Source organism: Peromyscus maniculatus, chromosome 8, assembly GCF_049852395.1.
Source record: "Peromyscus maniculatus bairdii isolate BWxNUB_F1_BW_parent chromosome 8, HU_Pman_BW_mat_3.1, whole genome shotgun sequence".
In the NCBI taxonomy this organism is placed as follows: Eukaryota; Metazoa; Chordata; class Mammalia; order Rodentia; family Cricetidae; genus Peromyscus; species Peromyscus maniculatus.
Window position 1 is genome coordinate 43,182,133 of NC_134859.1, and position 27,614 is coordinate 43,209,746.

A 27,614-nucleotide genomic window follows, 5' to 3' on the forward strand; every position below is an offset into this window, starting at 1 on the left:
TGGTGGCAAGGCCCTCAATACATGGCATTTTAGAGGGCATCCCAATACAATCATAACAAGTATACATGGTGTAGCGTATAATACAGATTGCACCGGTAAGTAAGTTATCATGTGTTGTTTATATTTGCTGAGAGCTGACACTCTTCAAGTGTCCGCTACGACTCCATGCCACAGGCTAGCCCCTAATCCTGGGACAGGGAGAAGGGGGAACAAACAACCCATGGCATTAAAACACTGTGAGGAAACACAGCTAGAGGAGAAGCTATTTCCAGCAGAGGTTACTGTTGTTGATCCCATGGCATAAAAATTCCAGCAGCGGTGGACTGGTGAGGTGGCTCAGGAGGTAAAGGAGCTTGTTGCCAAGTCTGCCGACCTGAGTTCGATCCCCAGGACCCACACGGACGGAGAAAACCAATTCCTGCAAGTATTTTTGTTTTTATGACCACCACATGTGTGCCATAGCACTCACTCCCCCCACGCACATATACAATTAAATAAATGTAATAAAAAAAATAAGTTAAAAATGCCTACAGTGTAAACACAAGGCTGGAGGTTTGTCCATAGATGAAAACATTCTGCTCTGCCAGAAAAATCTCTCAGTCAGGAACTTCAGTAGTTAGTGAGATCAGCAAGAGGCTATCTATGCAGTTGACATGGGGAGTAGGGGGCTGGGAGGGTGACGGGGTGGAGGGTGATGGGGTGGGAAGGTGACGGGGTGGGAGGGTGATGGGCACCTAAGGCCATCAGAAGAAGGCAGGGCTCAGCACCAGGCATCCACTGCTATTCTCCTGTACACATCTGTACACATCTGCCAGGGAGGAGACCGCCCCGGGTACATGCCAGTCCAGCCAGCTCTGGGAAAGCCAGCGATCCACACCTATCGCCACCCTCTCTACAGAGAGCCAGGCTGCCTAGCCGTGGGGACGGCGTCCTGGTGCTGCTCCGCCTTCCAGGGAGCGGATCCCCGCCTCTTCTTTTTCCTTTACCCCAGTCAGACCCGCCTCACTCAGCTTTATCTGGCCAGCCAGTTTCTCAGTCTCAGACGGAGACTCCAAGCATGCTGGGCCGCTGGAACAAAGCCACCCTGACAACCCCTTTGGTGGTGCCCACCTGGAGAAGCTGAGGCAGGAGCCTGGCAGGGGTTTCAGGACAGCTCGCGCTACACAAGCCAGACATTCTCACCAACAAAATCCTGCAAGCGCTGGCAGGAGCCTTCCCTACCTTCCACGGGCACAGCTGCTCTCTTCCTCCCTGGCCTAGGTGCTGACAAAGCAGGAGAGTTGGGGTTGGCAACCCCAACCCCAGGCCCAGGCCCTGTCCTTAAGCGCCCAGCCCCAGCTACTTCTCCTCCTCTTTTCTTTTTCTTTTTCTTTTTTTTCCTCTTGGTTTTTTGACACAGGGTTTCTCTGTGTAGCCCTAGGTGTTCTGGAACTCACTCTGTAGACCAGGCTGGCTTCAAACTCAGAGATCCACCTGCCTCTGCCTCCCGAGTGCAAGGATTAAACGCGCGCAGATATCCCGGCCAGGCTTTCAGCCCCCATTTCTGTCCCCGCCCCTTTCTCGCTGGTCCCACCCCTCACCAGCGAGGCCCCGCCTCCCCGCGTGGTGTTTGCCGCCTCAGCCCCGCCCCCGCGGCACCTTCGCGAGGCAACCCGCCTGCGCGCGTTGACGCCACAAAGCCCCTGTGCCTCTCCCAGTACTGTGGCGCAAACCCGGCCTTTCCCCGAGGCGGCGCACCCGGCCCTGGCACCTGGCGCGGTGCAAAACTCCTTCCCTGTGAGTACTGTCCCGCACCCCCGGGGCCGAGGCTCTGGGGCCCCGCCGGCCCTGGTTCGCAGGGCTCCCCGATCTCAGGCAGCCATCCTGTCCCCAGCATAGGTCACACTTGGAGCCGGGGGCTTCTTCCACTGTTGACCACGCTCACTACGGAGGCCTCCTAGATGGAGCCCTCATGGACAAAGGGAGCCTTGAGGTCCACCTCTACCCCTGCGTGGCCAGGTCCCGCTCGCCTTCTTGCCCACATCCTCCGCACCCTCCGCCCCATTCTGACCTGGTGGTCAGCGGTGCATCCCTCAGGGCTCGGGAAGAGCCGATGCCCTGTGCTCCGCTCACAGAAAGTTCAGATGACATGAACGTGGCAGCCACTCCGGAATATCTGAAAGGGCCTTGACTTTAAGGATTGAGAAGAGGGGAGCAGAGGGGAGCACTGAGTAAACCTCACTTCTGAACTCTCAATAATGAAACAGGATGAGGCAATTCAGGGTCTCCACTGCCTGGGGTAGGACTCCAGGGGTGCCAGTGCATTCATTGTACGTGTGTTTATAAACGTGTGTGTATGTGGGGTGTGTGTGTGTGTGTGTGTGTGTGTGTGTGTGTACTTGTGTGCCTGTGCATATGTGTGTTGTATGTGCTTGCAGAGTGCATCCATGTTCACGTCTCTGTTTGTCACTGCGTAAGTGTGCTTGCACATGTTTTCTGTGTGGATATGTTCCTGTATAGTTGACAAACATGTTTACCCGTGTGCAAGCTTGTACGTACATGTGTGTCTACACATAGCCCCCGTATTTATGTCTGCATGTGTTCATGCGTCCGTGTGTCTGCACGGAGCCCCTCTGTGTGCTTTGTGTTGTGTCTTTTCTGAATTGCACCTTCACTGAAAGGATCTCCACTCCTTTCTGAGTGTCTCTGTGTTACCAGGGATTTGTTCACGACATTATTCTGACATCTGACTCTATTGTGGCGGTCCTGGCGCAGGGGTAGGGCTTGCCTGCAAACGCAGAGCAGCTGGGGAGTCCCAGAAGGCATGGGAAGGAGCTAGCAGCTGAGCTGGCCTAGGGACCAAGTCCAGCTCAACCGTCGAGGTTCAGGGGTCCGGCTAGCATTTGTTCGGAGTGTCTTTGTGCCCCACGTTTGGACACCAGCTTTTGTCCTCATCCGGGAAAGAGCAAGACAGGAAGCATGCACAGCGCCCTGGGGCCCAGGAGAGCTGGCCGGGGCAACAGTTCTGTGATTCTGCCTGCCAAGGGGTTACAGTGGAGACCTCCCCTTGTTTCTCCCCCAGGAGCCATGGATGCGGTGGAACTTGCCAGAAGGTTGCAAGAGGAGGCCACATGTTCCATCTGCCTCGACTACTTCACTGATCCTGTGATGACCGCCTGTGGTCACAACTTCTGCCGAGAATGCATCCAGATGAGCTGGGAGAAAGGCAAGGGCAAGAAAGGGAAGAAGAAGCAGAAGAGTTCCTTCCCCTGCCCCGAGTGCAGGGAGATGTCCCCTCAGAGGAACCTGAGGCCCAACCGCCTCCTGACAAAGGTGGCCGAGATGGCCCGCCAGCACCCCGGGCTGCAGAAGCGAGACCTGTGCCAGGCACACCAAGAGCCCCTTAAGCTGTTTTGCCAGGACGACAAGAGCCCCATTTGTGTGGTCTGCAGGGAGGCCCAAGAACACCGGCTGCACCGGGTGCTGCCTGTGGATGAGGCTGCCAGGGACTATAAGGTGAATGCGAGATCAGGGCCTCCAGGTCCCGGAGGAGCCATGGTCAGCACTGGCAAAGTATGACCAGGGGCCGGTGACCCCTTGTTGTTGTGGGGAGAGAGAGTCCTGTCAAGTTGGTCTCTACTCAAGGTGTGAGAAATGTAGAGCTTCACTTCATAGGAAGAGCGCTGCTGCTGCTGAGAGAGAGAGAGAGAGAGAGAGAGAGAGAGAGAGAGAGAGAGAGAGAGAGAGAATGAGTCCTGGGGAAAAGCCACAATAGGAATGTAAGTAGGTTGGAGACCAAGCAACATGGAGGAAGTGCCTTTTGCCCCAAGATAAAAAATAGGTGTGTGACTGATCTTCATGTTCCCAAGGAGAGCCGGGGTGTGTGTGTGTGTGTGTGTGTGTGTGTGTGTGTGTGTGTGTGTGTGTCTATAGTAGCCATGTTTATTAATGAGCAATTTAATTAAGCGTATAGCAAGCAAAACATATACAATGAGTAGCAGACAGCAGTAGAGAAATGAGAAATGCCATCAGATGAGTTTACAACGTCCAGATCTAGAGAGCCAAAGGCAACGCGTCAAATCTGGGACTTAGAAACACCAGCAGAATTGACTGGGGAAGTCGAGGCAGCCAGCTGGAGGGTTTTTATTTTGTTTTAACTGAGCTGTCTCTCCGTGGATGTTTCTCGTGAGGGAACTTCTGGCCTCTCCTTTCCACTGGATGCATTTTCACATCACAGGATGAACAGCAGTAACCTCTGTGGAAAGTGGCTTTGTCTTCTAGCTGTTCCCAAGGGCACATTTTTATTCTGGGGCTATTTCGCTGTTTGTTTGTTTGTTTTCCTACTCTTGCAGAGTTAGGGGAGGAGCCAATCTGAGGACAGGGGCTTACAGGAACATTTTTAGACAAACGTGCCTGAGTGTAAAATAGGTGCGTGGCGACCCTGCTTCCAAAGCCAGCTGTTCAGTGAGTTCAAACAGCACGGACAATTTACTAATATAGTGTATATTACAGTGATCTAACCTCCAAACCCAGGTCAGGAAGGGCTCCTTTTCTGAACATCTCATGGGCTCTAACTCAGGGCCCATGGCCTGACTCGGCCACTGGAGTGGGAAGCCGGTACCTCAGTCATCCATTTTTGCTTCCCGACTGAAGATCGTTTGCTCGGGTGTGTTGTGTTCTGAACGCCTCACTGCTGAATCGATTTGGTTTTGGTTTTTGCTCTGTTTTGTGGGGTGGGGACTGTCTGGTTCCTTGAGCTCCTGTAAGATGGTCTCTTGGGCCAGTGCAGCCTGAGAGACCCCAGTCCAGACACAGACAGAGATGGGATTGTGGGACTGAGGACTGTGCTTGTGTGTCCAGGTGAAGCTGGAGGAAGACATGAGGTATTTTCGGGAGGAGATGGTCAAGACAGAGTCACTACAAGCCAAGGAGGAACAGAGCTTAATTGAGTGGCAGGTAGGTGCCCAATGGCTGCCATTCCACCCTGTGTGTCCATAGCCATCCTCCTTTGCGATGGTGAGGATGGGCCACAAACAAAAAGTGAGCTTCAGGTGATGGAGCCTTGAACATGTGAAGTTCGTCAGAGGACAAAATTACAACACATTTAAAAGTTTTTGTTTGTAAACAGGGTCTCCATAAACTATTGAGGTCAGCCTTAAACTCATAGGCTTAAATGATCCTCTTGCCTCAGCCTCCCAAATAGCTATGACAATAGGCGTTCACCACTACACCTGGCTAAGTTCAGATTTTTTTAATTATCTTCATTTTGCCTGCATGTGTTTACGAAAAACGTGCATGCAGTTCTAGGCAAGACCAGAAGAGGGCATCGGACTGCCTAGAACCGGAGTTAAAGATGGATGGATGTTAGTCACTATTTGGGTGCCAGGAATCAAACCCTGGTCCTCTGGAAGAGCAGGCAGTGCCCTTAACTCCATCCCCCTTTTAAAATAATTTCTTTTATTATTCAGACAATAAATAGCTCTCTTTCTTTATTCTAGAATCAGGCAGTGCACCCACAAAATAAATGTGGGCTGCACCTTTGATTTTAAAGACTGAGAAGGGCTGCAGTTTGCCATTCCATTTCAGAGTTACCTTCCGTGTAAGGTGGGATCAGGGAAACAATAGGAAGGAGACTACTTGGTCAACAGCTGGTCATCTTGTGGTACTGTTGGACAAGGATTGACTTCCCCCTCTTCACTGGAAATGGCCTACTTGGGGGGTTGGGCTTGTTGGTGCATATGTGTGACCCCCAGAATTCAAGGAGGCAAAAGCAAGATCTGTTCGTTCAAGGTCAGCCTAGAATATATAGCCAGTCCCAGGCCACCCAGGGCTACCTGGGAAGAGCCTATTGTCTCAGAAGAAAAGGAAGATAAGTACATCACACACACACACACACACACACACACACACACACACACACACACACACGGTGGGGGGAAGGGAGGAAGGGGCCTGTTTGGGAAGTTTAGCTGTTATCTGTGAAATTCTGGTTTCTTAGGAGTTTTGGTCAACAGCTTTAGGAACATGGGTAACTCCAGTCTGACTTTTAGCCTGGTCATTAGGAGCTCCCTGTCCTTTTTATGAATCATGTCTGTGTCCTTCCTTAAGGTGGCATGTTCTGAACCCACCCACGCCAGGACACGTAGACATCTGACCATGTGGATGCTGCCAGTCAGGGTCTGATCTGTTAGGGTGTAACGGGGATAGCATGGGGACCTCTGTCACCACGTGTCCAGAATTGATGTGTGGCAACCTTGAAGGAAAAGCCATCCTTTCTGGACACATCTCATAGCCAGGGGGCGGGGCGGGGGGCTCCCCACTCCCACAGGAGAAAGTGAAAGAGCGGCGAGAACGTGTCCTGGAGGAGTTCCAGAAGGTGGTCCTGTTCCTAGTGGAGGAAGAGCGCAGGCTTCTCCTGGTCCTGAAGAAGGAGGAAGACGATATCTTAGGGAGGCTGCAGGACAGCAAAACCTCCCTGGACCACCAGAGCCGCTCCCTGGACCGGCTCCTGCTGCAGCTGGAGGAGCAGAGCCAGCAGGAGCCCCTGCAGATGCTGCAGGTGAGGCCAGAGGGTGCGGAGGGTCCTTGGGATTATCCCCATGCTGCCACAAACCTGTGGGTTCACCATGAGGTGGGGCATGGCCTGAGATTGTACACTCAGCCCAGCAGCCTGCAGAACACATGCAGGCTGACAGGATGGGATGGGCTGAGGGTCACCTCCCCATCCCATCCCAGTGCTGAACAGCAAACATCTCACATTACCCACCAGTAGATACACACACACGTGCGCGCGCGCACACACACACACACACACACACACACACACACACACACACACGCATGCTGAGGGAGAGACAATAAATAAAATACATTTTTAAAAAAGAGGCTTGTTTTAGCCCGGAGTTCTGGAAGTCCGAGAGCATGGTCCTGCCAGCTGCTCTCTTCTGGGGAAGGCCCTGGGACAGAGGGCCAGCCAGCACCCGCCAGCATGAATGAGGCAGGCCAACTTCTGCACCTCCCTTTCTCATCTCCGCTCACCCTGGTGGACCTGTGACCTAATTACCTCTTAGAGACCCGAGCTGTGACTGCTCAGCCTGCGACACTAGCAATTCAGTTCCAACCTGGTTTTGCTGGGAACGTACCACATCCAGACAAGGCAGTGGACCACTGGGAAACACTTAGGAGATGCAGATATTTTCCAGGCCAGGACGTTAATGGTGCTTGAGAAGTCTGTGGATCCTGGGTTTCTAGAAAATCTCTAGGGACCCTAGGTTCACCCTCAACCCACCCACCCCCCTCCTCAAACCATGGCCACTGTGCTCCCTGCCCTTTTTTTTCTCTGCCCCATTGTTCTGTGCACCTTAACTGGATCTGCAGCTGTGAGTCCAGAGAAGGAAACTCAGGACCCTGCCCTCCTTACCCACACCTTAGCCTCCCGAATGGCTTCGTTTATGCTCAGCCTGAAAATATTGAAGGGGAAACCCGGAAAGTACACAACCCTTAAGTTTCAAACTGCATGCTGTTCTGAGGATATGCAGATAAAACCCACCTGGGGTGTGAACCACCCCTTAGTTCACTACACCTATGCTGTGTGTTATCACCAGTAACTGTCTTGGCTATCAAAGCTACAGTGTGTGTGTGTGGGATGGGGGAATCTGTGAGTGAGCAAAAGTAACATTTAGTTAATAATGGCTCCAAAGCACAGGATCAGGGAAGCTGGCCATTTACATGTGCCACAGAGAAGCTTTGAGCAGCCTCCTTTAAGGAAAGCTCTGTGCAAGTCATGTGCTAGGGTTGCTCAAATGGATGGGGGTGGGGCACACACTTACGAGAGTGCATTGTTAGGGGTGGTTCTATTCTATTATGTTAGCTTTTTCCTGTGCCAGACTCATAAACTGCATCATATATACACCTACATACACAAAAGCATGGTATGCACAAGGACTGCTGGTCCATGGCTTGCTTGCCTCAGAGGAAGTACTGGGTAAAGAGCTGGGGAAGGGGCGGGGCTAGCTCCGTGGTACCGTGCTTGCTGAGCAGAGGCCCCGCGTTCTGTTTCCCCTACTGAAAAGGTAAGGGTTGCAGGTTTCCCAGAACTTGCCGCCTCCTCTCTGCCGACCTCAGGCTTGTGACCGTGGACTGAGAAGATGCTTTAGGGTCTGCCGAGTGGAGGGGAAGGGAAGATCCATGGAGTGTATGAACCTGTTGTCTGGGAAGGGGATGTCTCAAAGTAGTGGGCAACAGAGGTAACTCGGATCCTGACCGGCGGGACCAGCTCTTAACCCCTCTTCCCTGTTGTTTGCAGGACATGAAGGACACCTTGACCAGGTACTCTGTCACCCTCAGTAGAGGTGGTGGTGGAGGTGGGTGAGGGAGGGCCACATGGAGAGCCCCGGAGCACATGAGACTGTGTTCCCTGGAGGAAGGAGAGCCTCAGTTTGCAGTACCCAGAGGTGGTCCTCCCCGTGGCTATCAAGACTGTGTGCAGAGTTCCAGGACAGATAGAGGTGCTCAAAAGTTTCCAAGGTAAGTGGAGACCCAGGTCTCCAATCCTGAATCTCAGTCCTCTGGGCGGTGTTCCTTGGATGCCACGCAGGAACTGAGCTACCGACTGGAGATTAGTCTCTTAAACTGTACTTACATCTTTCCAAGTCTGACCCTCGGCTGATTTAAGCTTGCCCCAGTTAGCCCTCGTGACTCACCATCAACATCCATGGGGGTTTGGAGTGTGGAACCCTTAGGTAGCCCCAATTCTCAGCTGGGACTGGCGGAGGGGAGGCTTTTGAGTGAATATGGAAAAGAGCCACTTGACCACCATGCCCCACCCACGACTATCTTGAGGGTTCTGGCCCTTCCACCTTTGACCTTGAATGACCCCTGCTTATCTCTGTCCACCTGGACCCTCTCTGCAGAGGACGTGGTGCCGGACCCCAACTCAGCGTACCCCTATCTCCTCCTGTACGAGAGCCGCCAGAGGCGATACCTGAGCCCACCACCAGAGGGCACCGCCCCCTACAGCAAGGACCGCTTCGTGGCCTACCCCTGCGCTGTGGGACAGAAGAGCTTCTCCTCTGGACGGCACTACTGGGAAGTGGGCATGAATCTCACCGGGGATGCACTCTGGGCCTTGGGCGTGTGCAGGGACAACGTGAGCCGGAAGGACAGGGTGCTTAAGTCCCCGGAAAATGGGTTCTGGGTAGTGCAGCTCTCCAAAGGGAAGAGGCACCTGTCCCTGCTCCCCGACTCCACTCAGGTCACACTCACGGAGCCCCCCACCCACATGGGCATCTTCCTGGACTTCCAGGCCGGGGAGGTGTCCTTCTACAGTGTGAACGACGGGTCCCACCTGCACAGCTTCTCCCAGGCTGCCTTCCCTGGGCCGCTGCTGCCGTTCTTCTGCCTGGGAGCCCCAAAGTCAGGCCAGATGGTCATCTCCACAGTGACCATGTGGGTGAAGGGATAGAGGCTTGCGGCCAGGCAGAGTAGTCACTGGGCGTGCCCTGGCTCCCCAGAAGGCAGGGCGCTTCACCACCGTGGCTACCTACCCAGGCTTTCTCTGGGGCGCTAAGAGCCAATACCTGTGCTGGCAGGGCAACTTCCCGAAATACAATCACGATTAAAATGCTCAAATACGAACCGACTTTTGAGAAGATACTAAGTAGGGGTAACTTTGGAAAGAGTCCCGACATTTCCGAGTGAACTATGTATTTCTAAATATATACCTGCTCACCTGGCAAGTTGGTCTTCCGTTTTTGTTAGCTTTGTCCCGCCCCCAAAGCTTGCTAGTATCTTGGTTCCTAGTGCCCTTGGGCCATCCGGTCCTTCACAGAGAAAGTGGAGCCCCACCCCGTCCCCCTTAAGATAATTAGGAAGGGCGCCCCTCCACGAACCGGTTCCTAACACTCCCAACCCGAAGAACCCCTCACTCTCCATTCCTGTTACAAGTGAGTAGCGCCCCGGGACACTGGCAAGGACCCATTTCCGAAGCGGTTTCCACTGGGAGCCTTCTGGACCCACGGCGTGACACCGCGTCTCGTTTCCCATCCCCGATCACCCAGGTCTGCCCCCCCAGGCATGAGGGTGGCGTTGGAGGTGTCTTAGCGACAACTGTCCAGGGGTGCTGTGGGCACCGGGACACGGCCAACTTCATTGCCCACCCCTTGGGTGTTCCCATGCACTCAAGGTCATCCTGTGCCTCAATACTCCTCGTCGTCCCTTTCTGGACCTGCGGCCACAGTTTGCAGCCCGCGGGGCCTGGTGGAGCGGGGGACACCACCTGCGGAGACCTGTCACCGCGAATAAGCGCTGTAATGAATGCGCTCTAATTCGGTCTCACCCCCAGGCCGTGTGACAAGCAGCGGCCAATCCACGACAAAAGCGGGTTCCAAAAACATAATAATAACCAGTTTCCTGCTTCCGCCGCTGTTCCTCTTCCGGCGGAAGTCTGCCAGCCTGGTACCGGGCGTACCCACTACACGGGAGGCCGGGAGTCTGGCCATCTGGTCCCGGCCCGTGCCCACTACGCCCCCGCCGCGGAGTAGTAGCCCGGTCCCCGCGCGCCGCGAAGAGCCCGATCCAAGGCGCTGCCGCCCGCACCATGGCCGCCCCAGACTTGTCCACCAACCTCCAGGAGGAGGCCACCTGTGCCATCTGCCTCGATTACTTCACCGACCCAGTGATGACCGACTGCGGTCACAACTTCTGCCGCGAGTGCATCCGACGCTGCTGGGGCCAGCCCGAGGGCCCGTACGCGTGCCCCGAGTGCCGCGAGCTGTCGGCGCAGAGGAACCTGCGACCCAACCGACCGCTCGCCAAAATGGCAGAAATGGCCCGGCGCCTGCACCCGCCGTCGCCCGTCCCGCAGGGCGTGTGCGCGGTGCACCGCGAGCCGCTGGCCACCTTCTGCGGCGACGACCTGTGCCTTCTGTGTCCCACCTGCGAGCGCTCGGAGCACTGGGCTCACCGCGTACGGCCGCTGCAGGATGCGGCCGAAGACCTCAAGGTGCGTTCCGCCAAGTGCAACCGGTCCGTGTCTGGAGCGAAGGGATGTCCTGGCACTGTGTCCCTCCTTGGGTGAGGGAATGTGAGTTACAGTTGACCTGATCCCGTGACGGGGTCCGGATGTAGCCTGTCTTATTCCAGGATGAGGTGCACCGGCATTCTTGAAAAACTGGGTGTTGGTAGTCAGTCCTGACTGGGCTGGGAGAACTGAAGGGGCCACTGTGAGATTTAACAGTTTGGCCGACGTCAGAGTTGATAACTTGGCCGGTGTGTTACCATCCCAGCATGAACTCCGGTAACCAGAATAAATCAGGCACCAAGTTTCCTTTGCTTTGGATTTCAGCACAGGGGTTTGGAGGAGCTTATAGACAGAGATATCCCTGTGGTTTTTCGTTTTGCTTGGTCCTTACCGGATTCATTGGTCCAGCGGGCTTTCCTTCCTGCTACCTTGGTGGTACTGAAAGGGACCCACATCTCTCCAGAAGTGACATGATAAATCCTGGCGGGGCAACACTAAAGCTGTTCTATTACAAAAGAAGAAAAGCCTTGGCTTCTTCCTTGTCAGGTTCATTATCCGAACTTAACAATTACAGCTAAAGTAACACTTTAAATTTCTCCTGCCTAGGGCTTCACACAAGGAAAAAAGAAAAATCAGAGAAGCAGTTACCCTGGGGCTTTTCTCCAAACGTGTAGAGTTACCAGAAGGAGAGAGACCTGGACTTCCAGGTCTCAGCAGTTACGGACCTGTCTAGGAATTAGGAGGCTAAGGACAGAGGGAGTGTCTCTCTCCTGCAGAATCAATGCTCCGCCTTCTGCCCGCCTGTGTATCCGTGTCTGTTCAGTCACCCTCACCTCCACATAAACCTCACAGCACCCGGGCAGGTTTGGGTGTGGGGACACAGCTTGGCTTTGTCAGGTGACACCAGGAAATCAGCAGATAGCTTTTACCTGTCACCAGCGGGTACACAGTGTGCCATTCCTCCACTCACTGGAGCTTGGGATGGGGGTCCCCTGGGCCATGCTGGCCTCCATGGCTCAGGTGACAAGTTCACTCTCTGGCTCTGGCCCTGGGGCCATGAGTGACTAGTACCCAGAGGGGAGCCTCCAGTTCTCCAGTAAAACCAGAGAGATGGGAGGAGGGTTCCCAGAGGCAGGAACTGGGAGTTGAGGGGAGAACCCAGGCCTGCCCCAGGGCCCTCTGGGTTTGACGCAATTCTCACCACACCCAAGGTAGGAAGCCTGCATCCTGACCTAACCAATGATAGGTCTGTGTGCAACCAGAACTTGAAGCTTTTGCCAAAGTATACACATAGTGCTGTTTCAGAAGTTTGCTCCGTTTAAAGTGCTGCCCCTGACCTTAGCATTGAAAATGGGGACATGGGGGCTGGAGAGGCGTCTCAAGTAGCTAACTGCTGTTCCAAATTGCTCAAGTTCTCGGCGCTCATGCTGGACAGCTCGTGGCTGCCTGTAACCCCAGCTCTAAGGGGAGCTGACTTGTCTGGCCTCTACAGGCATGCACACTGAAATGCACAGTCCGCTTGCAGACAGACACATAATCAAAATAACAAAGGTAATTGTTTTTAAACGAGAAAGTGGCCGGGTATAGTGGCTCATAGCTGTCTTTCCAGCTACTCAGGAGGCTGAGGCAGGAAAATCAAAAGTTCAGGACCTACCTGGGTTACAGAGTTCAAAGTTCAAGCCCAGCGCAGATAACTTAGTAAGACCATGTTACAGGAGAAAAAGAGGGCTAGTTGTATCTCAGTGGTAAGGCACTTACTTAGCATGCGTGAGGCCCAGGGTTCCAGGAGAAAACACTGGGAAGACGCGGGCAGAGCTTGGAACGCAAGACTCGGGTACATGATGATGGGGCCAAGTGACAAGACGGGCCTGAATTTTCAGGAGAGGGTAGGCAGCATCTGGGATAGGCCTGTGGCTTCTACCATAGCCCTGATGAGGACTGAGCCCAGCTGGCAGCTAGGTTCCATCTCTCCTCCCTGACTGACTTCAGGATTTCCCCCAGCACTGTGCCCAGGCCTGGAGTTGACAAGGTTTGGATTGATATAAACAGACGCCATTGGAGACGAACACAAGCCACCCAGCTGGCCTGTTTATAGGAATGCTTGCCGTTCTGTGGTACGCAAAACTGCAAGAAAGTGGAAATGGAAGCTGGATCAGGTCCAGCCTAGGAAAATAGAGCCAGCGATGAGGGACTGGGAAAAAAAGCTACATCTAGTTTGAACTCCCATGGTGCATTCTATGGTACAGCTATGGCACACAGTTCTGGCGGCTGTCCAGGGTCAAGGCATGTCTAGTAAAGGGCTGCCTCCCGGCTCACAAGTGGCCCCGTTCTTGCCATGTTCTCACCTGGAAGAAGCAGGAACTCTCAGAACCTGTCCGGAGGGCCTCACTCGCATATCCCAATCACCTTCCAAAAGTCTAGCCCACCACCTAGGTGGTCGGGTGTTGGACTGAGGAGTTGTTGGGGACACTCAAGCCTTAGCCTCTGACTTGCTGTGACCCCTTGTGACCACAGGTGGAAGGAAGAGGAGGCCACAGTGGCTTCAAGGCGGGGAAAGCTCAGTCTTCAGTGCCAGCTTGGTGGGTGCGGCCTGGTGAGGGAGCCTGGCTGTGCCCACCAAGCAGGGAACACACTGTCTGCTCTGCAGAGGTGAGCAGGGCTGGTTAGGGACACAGGGCTGGCACTGAAAATAAGGAGAAACCTTGACTGTGACATTTGGTGAATTTGGGGAGGAGTAGCCTTGGTCACTAGAGGGGTGGCTGCCGAATCAGAAGGGTACCTGTCAGTGGGGGAGCGTTGTATCCTGCCATCATCCGGACAGATTTCATTTGGCCCAGTGGGGAAGAGGTTGGCAGAGGAGGTCAGGAGGGGAAAGGCAGACTTCTGTGTCTGGGCCCTGCCTGTAGGGCCCGATGCCGATTGGGATTCTCATGGCACCGCCTGGTCTCCGTCCCACCAGGGGAGGCTGGAGAAGTCACTGGAGCACCTGCGGAAACAAATGGAGGATGCGACGCTGTTCCAAGCCCAGGCTGAGGAGACCTGTGCCTTGTGGCAGGCAGGTGCCGGGTCTGGGGTGAAGGCGGGAGCGTAGAGTCAGCAGCTGGATGCCAGACTAGCCTGAAACACCCTGTGGTCAGCCCAGAATGTGTGTGTGTGTGTGTGTGTGTGTGTGTGTGTAATAGAGGATGCCAAATTTGGGGTCTGTCCTTCTGCTCTGCGCTAAGTATCTGGGGTCCTGGCATGCTTAAGTTCAGGGTCATAGAGGGAGGAGACATGAGGGGTCCCAAGGATGGATTTGGATGGACGTCAGGAGCAGGCCCAGGTTATGGGGAGGTCTCCAGTAGTGGATCTAGGGGTTAGGGAGGTATTTGGCATTGGGGTAGGGGTAGATTTGGTCTGTCAAGCTTTGCGGTGGCAGATTTGTCTGGCTGACATCTGGGGATGGGCTTGGGGGCCTGTGTGGCAGATGTTGGGGTGCGGCTGGTCCCAGGAATGGGTCTTGAGTCTGGGTAGCCACAGGTGGTGGATGGGAGGTCTGATGGCTCAAGGGGCGGCTTTGGGTTGCGAATAGCCCAGGGTTGTCAGTTACGTATCGGGGCAGCCATGGGTGACAGATTGGATCGCTCTTGAAATCTAGGCGGCTCCTCCTGGTAGTATATTCTGTGTCTGATCAGCCTAGGGTGGTAGATTTGGGGTGTGGGCTATCCCCAAATGGTCAGCCCTGGTCTAGCCTCAGGTCTCGCCCTCAGCTGTCTTTTCTTACGCCCCCTACAGAAGATGGTGGAGAGCCAGCGGCAGAATGTGCTGGGCGAGTTCGAGCGACTGCGCCGCCTGTTGGCAGAGGAGGAGCAGCAGCTGCTGCAGAAGCTGGAGGAAGAGGAGCTGGAGGTGCTGCCGCGCCTGCGCGAAGGCGCCACGAGGCTTGGCCAGCAAAGCGCGCAGCTGGGAGCCCTCATCTCAGAGCTGGAGAACCGCTGCCAGCTGCCAGCGCTGGGGTTGTTGCAGGTGAGTGGGCCGGGTGGGGCGTCCTGGGGGGGTCCGCGGTACTCCCCAGGGGAGCATCAGGTGTGCACCCCTCACCCCACGGCTCAGCACCCTGCTTCCTCCCCCGGACACACAGGGTCTGCATCTTCCTATTGCGGGGTTGCCACAGGGCATGAAGTACAGCCCCAGGTCCCAGCCACTCGCATGCCTTCTGCATCCACCACTTGACCACACGCAGGCCATGTTGCTACCTATGTGTCAGACTATGCTCGGGGGTGGGGGGGCGGGGGCGCGGCGGGGAGCGGGGAGGGGGCACCTGGCAAAGGATTCAGAATAAGAAAGTGTTGGCAGAGCTTGTCCATAACAGACTCAAGTCTGCAGAGAGCCTGGCCTGCCCATCTCTCCTGTAAATACCACAGCAGCTAAGATGGGTGTGGGGTACCAGTATTCTGCCTCCCCACACTCGGTGTGAATAAAAGAAAGAGAAGTAGTCTTTTGGTGGAGATGGATGCCCGACCTCCCCTCCCCAGGCTCCCAGTGGGGGTGCGCCAGTTCCTTGAACTAAAGGGCGCAGTGTTCGTGCATCAGCTCACACTTCCTCTGCCTGCCTTCAGTCACTACTGGCTGACCTGAGGTTCTGAAGATTCTGCACATCTGTTAAACAGCTGCTGCTCTATATTTAAGGGATCACGAGAAGGGCAAACGTCATGTGTTCAGTCCAGATGTGGTTTTACTTCCAATCCACAGTTGGTTGAGTATACAGGTGCAAAATGAGGGCATACAGCGAGGCAGACCTCGGGAGAAGTCCCAGCATTCAGCGTCCCATTTTCTCAGGCTGGCTGACCACAGTTGCTGTTCTCTATGGACACAGCAGAGTGGGTGTGGACCGGCCTGTGTGCTTTTCGGGGAGGGATGCTTTCTTCCCTCGCTGATGACTCATTCTTGTTCCTGGACCCCTGAGAGCTCTCAGTAGGATTTCTGCCCCAGCCCTTTCAGCTTGTGATCTCTACTCCCTACACCCTAAGTCACCCCCGGATGTCGTCATCTTTCGGGGGGCGTACCATCATTTTCTGTATAGCAATGTGAGACTGGGGAGTTGGGTCAGCAACAGCTTCTGATAGGGACTCTTGGAACCCTCAGGACAATTACTCCAGAAAAGTCCTCAAAAGACCTCATGGTAGGGATTAAATGTTGATGTGCGTCTTGATGGAGACATTTCAACTGTAGCGGGTCCCTTCGCACCTCTCTCCTCCTCCTCCTCCTCCTCCTCTTCCTTCTTCTTCAAGAGTTATCCCCAGGATGTATGCTCCAGTCCTGTTCTTCCCTGAATCTCGGCTCCTATTCATTTCCCCCAAACCAGAACACTCAGGTCCCCCTGTCCTCTGCCTCAGGGCAGTCTAGGTGACCATGAAAAGTGTGGCAGTCAGTTCTCGGACCCTTCAACAGGCTCGGGGCCTCTGTCTCCCCATTTGTCCAGTGTGCATTGATGAGATTCAGGAGGTGACTGCTGGATACAGGCTGTGGGGTCCATTGTTGCCCTTCCTTAGGGGCTTGGCTATGCTTTGTGCCACCCCAAACCCCAATGCCATCTACCTGGTGTGTAGATATGGGGTCTAAAACTGGCTGTCTGCCTTCCATGTAGGACAGAGGCCATGTGTTCCCTCTGGGGCCCAGGGGCTGGGGACGTGGTAGGAGGTGGCTCACTGGGACAAGACACCTGGGGATTTTGACCTTTACCAAGCTGTCAGATGGTTAGAGCCTGCCAAATAGAAATGTCTCTGTGAGCTCTCAGAGGGAGGGCTAGAACAGAGAGGAATGGAGACAGAGGTCTATGTCAGTAAAGCAGATTAAATGCACTGGTATGCCTTTCACCTGGTGTGTGAGTGTGTGTGTGTGTGTGTGTGTGTGTGTGTGTGTGTGTGTGTGTGTGTGTTCCATTCAAATCTCATGCCCCTCCTTGAAGATAAATATATATTGCTATATGTTGCTAGTGAAAGGGCCCCATTGGGGTTTTTTTTGGTGGTGTACCCACTGTGAGGTGCTCACACTCATGTGAGCAACCAGTGAGACTCACTGGTACAGACAGGAAACATGGAAAGTCAAACCTGTCTTGTGCCGAATCAAACGTGACAGGGTACAGGTTGTTAGCCAAGTCATCCTCCTAGGCTCTAAGAAGACAAAATGCTGGAAGGTTTTAGGAAAACAGGGTGACTTGGAAATGGGGGTGCAGGGGTCTGTGTGAACACCAGATTTGGATTTGTTTTTGTATGTGGTGGTCTCGGCCATCCACTCATATTTCGCGCCACCAGGCGGCCTAGCTCCCACTGGGCCCCTCCCCATCCTTCCCCCACTTTATCCCACTGCTGCCTGCTTCCCACCTGCTCCCCCCCCACCACCACCCCCACCACCCCCCACCCCCCGCCCAGCCCCTCTTCCATCAAGCTCCACAGGAAAGCCTTTGCTGTATGCTGGGGCGGGTTATGCCTTCAGCTTGGGGTTAGGAGCAGCTTGCCTCATTCTGTTCCTGTGAGCTGCTCTTCATGTCTAGGGGGAGAGGAGGAGGTTGAGGGGATCCCCACTCTCAGCCCCAGTCTGCAGGGTCCTTCTGCAAGGTCTCTAAGGCCTGGTGTGGTCACCTATGGCCTTCTGGGCAGCTGTCGTGCATAGAAGAGGGCTGGGGGACCTGGAATCCATCCATGTGCGCTGATAGCCCTTAGGCTGACATGCTCTGTAGCAGAGTTCATTTTTTTTTCTTTTCCCCTGAATAGATGTGTCTGAGGAGGCCCCTTCCCTACTCTGGAGGCCAAAGCTTTCCTATCGCCCCAGCAAGGAAGGCCTTGTGCCATCCTTGCCTCAGGCCACGTGACCACCAATACCCCCAACACACCTGCTTCCAAATGGGTGGGAGACGGAGACGATTTCAGCTGCTCTGCCCGCATCGGACTCATGGTTCCAGGCTCTTTCCCCTGCATCCTCCCCTATATCTTCCAGGGAATTCACCTCTGGCCTTGGAGCCCTCCGTCTGAGGCCTTTGTGATCTGTTGTCCCCCAGACAGAACCTGCAAGTGTGATGCCATCTGCAGGGACCTTCTCGGACTGTATCTCATTTACCGTGTCTGGCAAAAAGGCCAAGCCTTGTGGCTAGCTGCATGTGTCCCTCAGCTCTACTGCCACATAAAGTACCATCGGCTGAGTGCCTGACACACAGCACTTTATTTCCTTCTGATTCTAGGGGCTGGAAGTAGAGGACAAGGGTTTCAGCAGAGCCAGTGTGTTAGTTTATTTTGTTGCTATGAAATGCCCGAGGCTGGGGGCCAAATGTCCAAGCAGCAAGCTGGCAGCTTGGGCGGGTGACACCTTGGCTGGGTCGCGTTACGGCAGTGGCGTCATACTGTAAGGGCCTGAGCAAGGGAGATTGCCAGAGGAGAGGAAAGGGCCAGCATGCTGTTAACTCTCGTAAGAGCTCTCCAGGGTCCATGTGAACGGTGTTATATTAATTCCTTCCAAAGGAAAGCCGCAGACACTTCCTTTTAGATGGCACCTCTCAAAGGTCACGCCACCTCTTAACAAATCTTCACGGGGCCCAAATTCCCACCACATACCTAGGAAGACAGTCAACCCCGCCAAATCACCGAGGCTGGCGTCTCTGGAGGCCTCTCTCCTGGTTCAAGGACATCCATCTTCTCCCATGTTCCCACCTTCACTCAAGCCACTAATCCTATTGTTACCGTCAACTGGCATCTGCTCTAACGAGACGGAGATCCTGGATGGGCAGGGAGCTTTTATCTCCCTTGGCGTTTGGCAGGAGTAAGCAGTAGCAGCAGGCCACAGCGCGTGACACACTCTGGTGTCCTTGTGTGCAGGTCTAGGACATCAGGAGCCTTGGACCTGCAAGTGTTACCGTTCCCGTGGGCCTAGGGAGTAGAGACTCGCCCACCATCCAGACAGGCCTGGGAATCAGGATTCCTTGACCCTCAACGCCAGCCAGTGTTGAGCTCTTGGCCCAAGGTCTCACTCAGACCCTTGACTGTAAAGATTAGCCATCTCCCTGAAACTCTCGCTGGCAGCCAGGGCCTGAAGTTTCCGGTATCTTAGGTCCCTTTGTTTTGGGGCCGAGGCTGACTGCCGTGGCTCTGTCCCTCTGCCTCTATAACCACCTTCTTCCTGCTCTGACCCCTCGGCTGCCGCTTCACACTCAGCCGGCTGACTGGGCAGCGTCTACCGACTGACTCTGTTGCTTCTTTAGTGTTCCCAGCTCAGCCTGGGCCGCTACAGTTAGCGAAGAGAGCACTAGGAAGGAGCCTCTCGTGGGGCCTGGTGGACCACCGGGGAAGTGGGCAGGAGGGTGCCTCTGAACCCGCATACCGTGTGAACCGCAGCCTGTTTTATAGCCAGAGACGACGTTTTGTATCCATCGCAGCCTGGCCTCCGGGCACCAGTCACCACCGCCCACTAGGCCACCAGGGGAACACAGGGTGCCACCTAGAGTCCCTGGAGTCAGAAATCTGTTACAAGGCTGTTCTTGCTGAGGCCGCACCTTCAGGAGCAATGGGGGTCTGTGGCCATCTTTGCATAGCAGTCGGGAGACTGTGTGGGGTGCTGCGGTGACATCAGCGTAGTTGGGGCTGCAAGGGAAAGTCCAGCAGCTGCCAAGCAGGGAATAAGTGGCCCACCCCACAACGTCTTTGCATCCACGGGAAAATGAATGTGAGGAGTACTTTACAAGAAGAACTTTAATAGTGATTTTTGTAGCCCTGGCTGTCCTGGATCTCACTCTGTAGACCAGGCTGGCCTCGAACTCACAAAGATCCGCCTGCCTCTACCTCCAAGTGCTGGGATTAAAGGCATGCGCCATCACCGCCTGGCTCTGATATTTTTTTTTAAGAAATGTTACTGATTCTCCAAGTTTCATACACCTATGCCCCAGATCGTGAGCGTGTCCACTCCCACTACCCCCCACGTTTCCTCTGACACCCCCAACACGTGCTTTTCCCACCTCATGCCTTCTCTTTCTCTCCCCCTCTTTTGTTTAAATGATCCGAGTCCATTTGTGTTGTCTGTATGTGCTGGTGCTGGTGCTGGTGCCGGACCACCCAGCGGCAGCCTGATGAGCCCCTCCCCCGTCGTGCGGGACTCACCGGCTGGCTTGATCCTGTGCAGGTAACCACAGCTGCTGTGAGTTCCTAAGGCCGGTGGTCATGTCAGGTCCGGAAGACGGCATGGCACAGCTCCCCTCTCCATCCTCCAGCTCTTACATCACTCCCTCCCCGCTCTCCTGTGATGTCCCCGGAGCCTCGTGGGGATGTGCACGCAGATAGAAATGGCTCGTTTAGGGCTGAGCACTCAGCAGCCCCTTGTCCTCGGCACTTTGGCTGGTTTAGAGGCTCTGCCCTGACTGCCGCCTACGGCAAAGAGAAACCTAGCCAAGGCTGAGAGCAGCACTTACCTATGGATATAAACGTAAATGTTTAGAAGGCAGTTTGACAAATGTCTGTTTAGCAAATCCACAGTAGTAGGTTTCCCTCTAGGGCCTGGGGTCTCCCCAGCCTTACTAGACATGAATTCCTTCCTCAGTTGGTTACCCCGTAACCTCCATGCCACTGTTGTAGCGGTGGGCACATCTTGCCTCATAGGTTGGCATTGCACCAGGATCTACCTCTGAGTGAGTCCGTTGATGACTTTGGTCCTGTGAAAGCTAGCCATCAGGGGGGTAATTTCCAGATCCATTCAACTTGATTTCTCTACAACCTGCGACCAAAGTGTGTTGTGTCTTCAGCAATAGAGGCTTACCTTCTAATTATGGTGGGCAGCCAAGAGCAGTGGTAAGCCTGTGTTCTGGGGGCATTTGGGGCCTCTCTGATCAGTAACGATAGGCATGTATCTGATAGTAATTTTTGACAGACTGTCTGTATCTTGAACTACAGTTACATCCCAAGGTTTGGGGGGAGGGAGGGACACAGCTTGACCCCTGACTATGAAATACTGTTACAGTTGGATAAATAGACACAGAGGGATGAACAGGCATGGGGCCAAGATGGGGCACCCGTGGACCTTGGAGGCGGTATTAGGGGAAGGGGCAGAGGACACAGTGCGGGCACAGGGCTGGGCCCTTACACAGCACACCCCATTCACGGGGCAAACACACACACTGGTCCTATCCTAAGAGTAGCAGGGAGTCCGCTGGGATTCTGTGGAGAGTAGACAGTGGTCTGTCATTTGCTGTAAGTGAGAAGAAAAGGCAGGACTTGATCTGCACCTGGTTTACCCTTCAGGAGATATCTCCACAGGGCTCTAGACCCCTGGAGCACCCCTATATCTGGACTGTGACCTGACCCCACTTGTGTGTATCTTTGCCACATGGGGCTGGAGTGATCTGGGGAGACCCAGGACGAGGTAACAAGCCTTGGCACTGAGTGTACACTTTCTCCCTCCTACAGGACATTAAGGACACCCTGTGCAGGTATGAGGCAGCTGGGCAGGGAATGGGTGGGGCCCAGTCGCTGGCCCCAAGCATGAAGCTGAGCTGTCCCTTGTAGGGTGCAGGATGTGAAGCTGCAGCCTCCAGAGGTGGTGCCCATGGAGCTGAGGACCGTGTGCCGGGTCCCAGGGCTGGTGGAGACCCTGCGGAAGTTCCGAGGTGCGTGTTCAGCCCTGGGGGCAGAGCTGTCAGGAGCCCCGGGACTTGGATTCAGTAGCTTTGAGCAGCAGTTCTAGAAACTTCCCTCTGCCTTGGACATGTTGCCGTGCGTGGATATTTTCCAAATCAAGCAGCTGTCCAGCAGGCCCAGCCCCATAAGACTGCCCTCCCTCAGTGCCACTTGCAGGACCCAGAGGATGCCCGGGCTTCTGCCTCCCTGCTCTTCCTCCAGAGCCCTCACAGCTCCTACCTAGTATTAGATAATTTACTAGGGAGGCTCACAAAATCCAGGAGGCACTTTGCTTAGTATTAACTGTTATAAAACCTGCAGTCAAGGAAAAGATGTGTGAGCAGGGATGGAGGAAGGGCACTGAGCCTCCCTGCCCTTACTGTACACCACCCTCCTGGCACGTTGATGAGTTCCCCAGCTCAGAGTCCCCTTGGACCCCACCTTTGAGAAGTTTTGGGGAGGTTCTGTTCTGTGGGCACTGTGTGCCAGGTCACTGTGAGCAAACTTGACCCCAGCTCCTCTCCACTCCCCGGAGCCAGTGAACGAGGCCGAAATTCTCACCCTTCTGTCCCACCCTGACGTCATCAGCAGGTCCCACCTGAGCCGACTTGGCAGCTTTCAGGCGTGATCTAAGGGAACTCGTAGGATTGGCAAATCCTCAGGAGCTAGGGATGGACTCTGTAGCTAAGCCTTGGGGGACTGCTGCCTTGGTTCTAGCCAAAGGCACAGGAGGCAGGAGGCATGCCAGGCCAGAGGTAGGTAGACCAGAAATCACCTGGGACTCTGATCTGGGAGGTCCTGAGCAGGTCTCTGTTTCCCTGGGAGGCCCAGGGTGCCTCTGTGGTCCAAACCCAGTCTTCCATTGGAAATTGAAGGAAAAAACAATTGTAGAAAGCAGTCAAGACATGGTGGGGGCAAAAGGACCCACACTTCAAGGTACCCTCGGCTATGTGGCAAGCAAGCCCATCCTGGGCTACATGAGACCCTTTCTCAAAAATCGCAGTCAGAATGCCCTCTTGTCCTCCTAAGTCGATGTAGGACCGGTTTCTAGAATATTCTGAGTTAAGATAGGGCTAAGTGTTTTTTCCCAGGGAGGGAAAGTTCTCCACTGGGGTTGCTTACTAAAGCCTCGCTCGGCTCTGGCAAACAGCAGCATGGACTGCCGGGAGGGTTTGGCTGATGGCCAGGGTGGATGGGGGCTGACTTGGGAGTGTGGTCGATCTCTCCACAGGGGACATAACCCTGGATCCAGACACTGCCAACCCAGAGCTGGTCTTGTCTGAGGACCGGAGGAGTGTGCAGCGTGGTGACCAGCGGCAGGCCCTGCCTGACAGCCCAGAGCGTTTTGACCCAGGACCCTGTGTGCTAGGCCAGGAGCGCATTACCTCTGGCCGCCACTACTGGGAGGTAGAAGTCGGGGACCGCACCAGCTGGGCGCTTGGCGTGTGCAAAGAAAATGTCAACAGGAAGGAAAAGGGGGAGCTGTCAGCCGGCAACGGGTTCTGGATCCTGGTGTTCCTGGGGAGTTTCTATAATTCCACTGAGCGGGCCTTCTCCCCGCTACGGGACCCTCCCAAGCGCGTGGGGATCTTCCTGGACTATGAAGCTGGTCATCTCTCGTTCTACAGTGCCACCGATGGGTCGCTGCTGTTTATCTTCCCTGAGACCCCCTTCTCAGGTACACTCCGGCCTCTCTTCTCACCTTTGTCCAGCAGCCCGACCCCTATGACCATCTGCAGGCTGATAGGTGTACCTGGGGACACCCTTGGTCCCCAGTGACCCGGGCCCTCTAGAGGGTCCTCTGATGGTCCCTTGTCCTGACCATGCAGAGGCCCAGGAGCCAGATGGTGTCCTGTGAGCATTAGGAGAAGCACATAGTGCCTTTCTGACCACACGTGGGAAACCCAAGTTCTCAGTCTCAGAGACATAACGTGAGTGGGAGTACGCTGGACTGGGCTCTATCCTCATGTTGGGGATCCTCTCTGCCACTGATGTCACTTAGTGCCAAAAGCCCTCACCAAAGCACTAAGTCCCATGTGCCACCAGCACCTCTGACTCGAGGTTCCAGTGATGTGATAGGCCTTTCCAGAAGTAATCCAGGCCTGTCCACACTGCTGTGCCAACAAGCACACCACGCTATCCCTGAAATGAAACCCGGTAAGGTTAGGTAGGGAGTCAGCTCCAAGCCCACCAGCATCTCAGGATTGGGTCCAGTAAATGGGAGGGCTGCTCAGAGTCCTTACCATGTGGGCGTGGCTACAGTGAAGGATTAGAGAGCAGCAGCCTGTCCCCAGAGGTGAAACAGTCTGGGGGCCGAATCCTAAATGGTTGTTCTACATTTGTATTCGGCACATACGGGGTCCGGAAACAGGACTCAGAAGTGGCACTTGAACGTACCCTTCTGTTCCGAGACGTGTCTGGTTTGCCTTCAGAGGGGCTTCCCTGGTGTCTGGCTAGCTTTGGCACACCGCCTGTGGTTGCCTGCCTTGCAGAGCCAACTGCACAGTCCCGAGTCTACAGGAGCCAGCAATGGCTGCTTCTGTAGCACACTTCCGGGGGTTTTATCTTTTATTTATTGAAAGAGAGACATTGAAATAAACTATCATCTGGAACAGTATCCTCTGCTTATCCTGTGGGTTAATAACTGGGACCTTGACTGAAAAGGTGGCTCAGTAGTTAAAAAGCACGCACCCCTTTGGCAGTTTGAACTGCCGTTGGTTCCAGCTCCCAAGTTGGGCAGCTTATAACTGCTTGTACACTCCCACTCCAAGGAATCACACATCTGGCTTCTGAGGCATCTGCACTCACATGCTACATAAAGCCCTCTCACACACTTACAATTAAACCTGACTTGCCAGGCAGACGTGCTTTGAGGAGGTGTCACTGAAGAAACGAGGCTCACAGACCACCAGACCTAAGATGGACAGCGCTTTCCTACACAGGCGTGGCAAACTGGAGGTTCCGTGTGGTCTTTATTCCACACGTGTGTTGAGTTTCAGAATTTTGAGGTGCTATCCACGGCGGGGAAATGAATCTAAGTACACCAAGCTCTTTGTCCGTTTACTTTATTCCTCTATGGCAAAATTCTACTGTACAGCTTCAGCTCCTTCCTCACATCCAGCTCCTCTCTGTGCCCACTTCTCCTGTCCTCATAGTTTCAGTAAGCTCCTATGCCTTTGACCTCCTCTTCGTCCTCTGTTCCTTCATTCTGCATCTTCCTTTCCTAGCTCCTCACTCCTAGCTCTGAGAAAACTCTACAAGAGATCAGCCTTTCCATCCACAGAATCGGTGCCTTTCTCTCTTCTCCTGGTCATGCAGCTGTCTACCCTCTACAGACAAACTGCCTTGTCTTTCTTTCCTGGCCACGCTCTCTGCCTGCCTCTGGAATTCCGCTCCAGTCCTTACTGCATCCAGTTATGCAAAAAGCCCTGCTGTCCTCTGTCAGTCTCTCTGCCATACTCCTATGCCTGAAGGAAGGGAATGGTCTGAGCTTCATTTGCACAAGACACAGAGCTAGGCATCTGCAGCCTCCCTGTCCCCTAGGCTCTGGGGTGGGGGGAGTTAGTTATCTAGTAGATCAGCAGGTCTGAGAAGCTGAACTGTTTGCCAAATGGCCTAGTATTATATGGGCCCATAAGGATTTCATAGCAGAAGACAGCTGAAATATTAAAAACTGAATAACACCAAATATTCCATCATTGATGGCTTCCTCTAGAAAAAAAATGCCTTAAAATTTCTAGGTATAGCTTTAATACACAGCTGAATCTCTATAATATATTCTTGCGGCCCACAAGATTATGTTTGGCACCAAAGGGACTTAGTTCCCTGGGGTAGTGGGTACTTTCTCATATAGTTCATCATCGACTTGCTCCTGTCCTGTAACCAGCTCTGTTTTGGGGAGGATGCCCTATGACACTTCCACATACTTGTTCCAGGCAGGGGAAGTCAGGCCGGTGAATGCAACACGAATGTCACCTGGCTGTGGCTTGTAGACAGTGTGCTGCATTTGTAATTTCTGGGGCAAGGAGACCCTGGCAAACAGGTGGGGCAAGCCACGTGGTTGAGACCCACATGTGCTCATAGCCCTAGCCATGGCTTTGGAAAAGAACCGGACACAGGTTCTGAGGAAGGATGAAGTCCATGACCAAAGCCAACCGGGTTCGGTAAGTCTAGTGTTGTGCCACTGGAATGAGTCCCCGGGGAGGGGCCCTGCCCAGGGAGTATACATACAGCCAGGAACTCCCACATCCCGATGTGGAGTAGACACCACAGAGTGAGTGAGACCGAAGGACATCGATTAATGTGGTAGGTGAGCTCCACCGTAGCAGTGGCTGAGCCCTATCCCAGCAGTGGGTGAACTCTGAAGTGAGGAGTCGCTGAAGGACCGGATGTTGGTTGAGGAAGAGCTCATAAAAGCCAGAGTGACGTGGAGACTCCTGGGAGCTGCTTCCTGTTCTACTCGTCTCTGTATTCCTCAAACCTAAGGAAAAGTCTTGTCACACAGTTCTCATCAAAATTGTAGCCAACCTAAGTGAATTAAAGTCTTAGAATTAAAAAACAACTCAGGTCTTCCTCAAGGGCGGCAAGCGCTCTTCACCACTAAGTCGTCTGTCCAGTCGTCTGTCCAGCACCTTTGTCTCCTTGACAGTCTTTCTGGTTGAGGCAGGATAGAAAGAACTTCAGGGGAGCTGCCATTTTGTTTGAGGCAAAGTTTCACTTTGTGGACCAGGTTGACCTTGAACTCATGCAGATACACGTGCCTCTGCCTCTAGAATGCTCAGATTAAATTGCAAGAGCCACCACACCTAGCCCCTCGAAGTACTTTTGATTTGCATATCCCTGATAGCTAAGGATACTGAATGTTTTCATGTGTTTATTGTGTACTTCTTTTGGACAGTTGTCTGTTTAATTCATATTCCCACTTATTGATTAGATAATATGTTGTCCTGGTTCTTCATATATTCTGGATATTAATCTTCTGTCCGATGACTAGCTGGCAAAGATGCTCTCCCATCCTGTAGGCACTTTTCACTCTGACCATTGCTTCTTTTGCTGGGCAGGAAAGGCTATATGATTTTATGCTGTCCATATATCCCAGAGGTTCCTATCCTGCCATGTACCCAGAGGCAGGGAGAATCTGACAGGAAACTGAGCTCTGAAGAGAAGTGCTTGGTGTTTCTGGAATGCTTGAGGCTAACTGTTCAGAGGTCTCAGACATAATCAGGACAGGTGGCCTCGAAGTCAAGGTTTCCATCGTCTTTTTGCAGCTTGTTTTAGTTCATTCTCCCACCCTCTGGTTTTCATGATTAACGTGAAGACATCTCATTTTGTCCTCTATCAGTGCCATCCACTAGGATGTGACACAGTCAGGGGCCCTCACCATAGGCAGAGTCACGGGGGGGGGGGGGGGGGCACAGACTTGGACTGTCCGCCCCCAAACCAGACGATGAATGATCCTCTCCACACATCCAGCAGCCTCGGGTGCTGTGTTGTAGCGACAAACGAGGGCTGCGGGGAGGTGCAGGCAGTGGGGAGATTGAAGAGGTGGGGACAATGCCAGTTGTGAGATCAAAGTAGCCTGGGTGCAAAAAGACCTAAGGGGCAATGTCCAGTAAACAAGAATCGGTTCCAGCCTGGATGCTCTCAAAAAGCAGACAGTGCTGACCAGTGCCTCAAAACCTCTCAGCCACAGGAGACTAGTCAGCAGCAACGACTGGTCCCCAGCCATCAGCGAGCATGGGTGCAGCTTGCTCCCAGGACGTCTGGATCAGCGGTACTCTACTCAATCTTTGACCAAGTGGAAGATCGGGAGGAACCACTGGCCATGGACACTCGGGGGTCTTTCTCAAGGACTTGATTTGGAATTGCTGGTTTATGTCCGTGATAAAAAAAAAAGAGGGAGCAAAGCCTTCTTTCTATCCACAGTAGACGGGAACTGTCTCAAGGAGCTGCCCCCAAGGCTGGGTTCTGCAAGGGGGTTTATT

At 54.0% G+C, this 27,614-nt stretch overlaps 2 protein-coding genes across 3 annotated transcripts; both read left to right on the plus strand.

Annotated features, from left to right (window-relative positions):
- The first annotated feature begins 1,647 nt into the window (after positions 1 to 1,647).
- Trim17 (tripartite motif containing 17) lies at positions 1,648 to 9,615 on the plus strand. The gene is made up of 7 exons (XM_006996277.4): positions 1,648 to 1,776; positions 3,062 to 3,495; positions 4,840 to 4,935; positions 6,308 to 6,538; positions 8,285 to 8,307; positions 8,402 to 8,505; positions 8,892 to 9,615. The coding sequence occupies exons 2-7, from the start codon at positions 3,067 to 3,069 to the stop codon at positions 9,440 to 9,442; spliced, it is 1,434 nt and encodes a 477-aa protein (XP_006996339.1). The 5' UTR covers positions 1,648 to 1,776; positions 3,062 to 3,066; the 3' UTR covers positions 9,443 to 9,615.
- Positions 9,616 to 10,435: 820 nt separating this feature from the next.
- On the plus strand, positions 10,436 to 24,247 carry Trim11 (tripartite motif containing 11). 2 transcript variants are annotated; one of them, XM_006996278.4, is made up of 6 exons: positions 10,436 to 10,981; positions 13,959 to 14,054; positions 14,774 to 15,004; positions 21,421 to 21,443; positions 21,520 to 21,620; positions 22,862 to 24,247. In XM_006996278.4, the coding sequence occupies exons 1-6, from the start codon at positions 10,577 to 10,579 to the stop codon at positions 23,407 to 23,409; spliced, it is 1,404 nt and encodes a 467-aa protein (XP_006996340.1). In that variant the 5' UTR covers positions 10,436 to 10,576; the 3' UTR covers positions 23,410 to 24,247. The 2 variants fall into 2 exon arrangements, with proteins under 2 accessions (XP_006996340.1, XP_076398532.1); XM_076542417.1 differs by lacking the exon at positions 13,959 to 14,054.
- Positions 24,248 to 27,614: the final 3,367 nt, after the last annotated feature.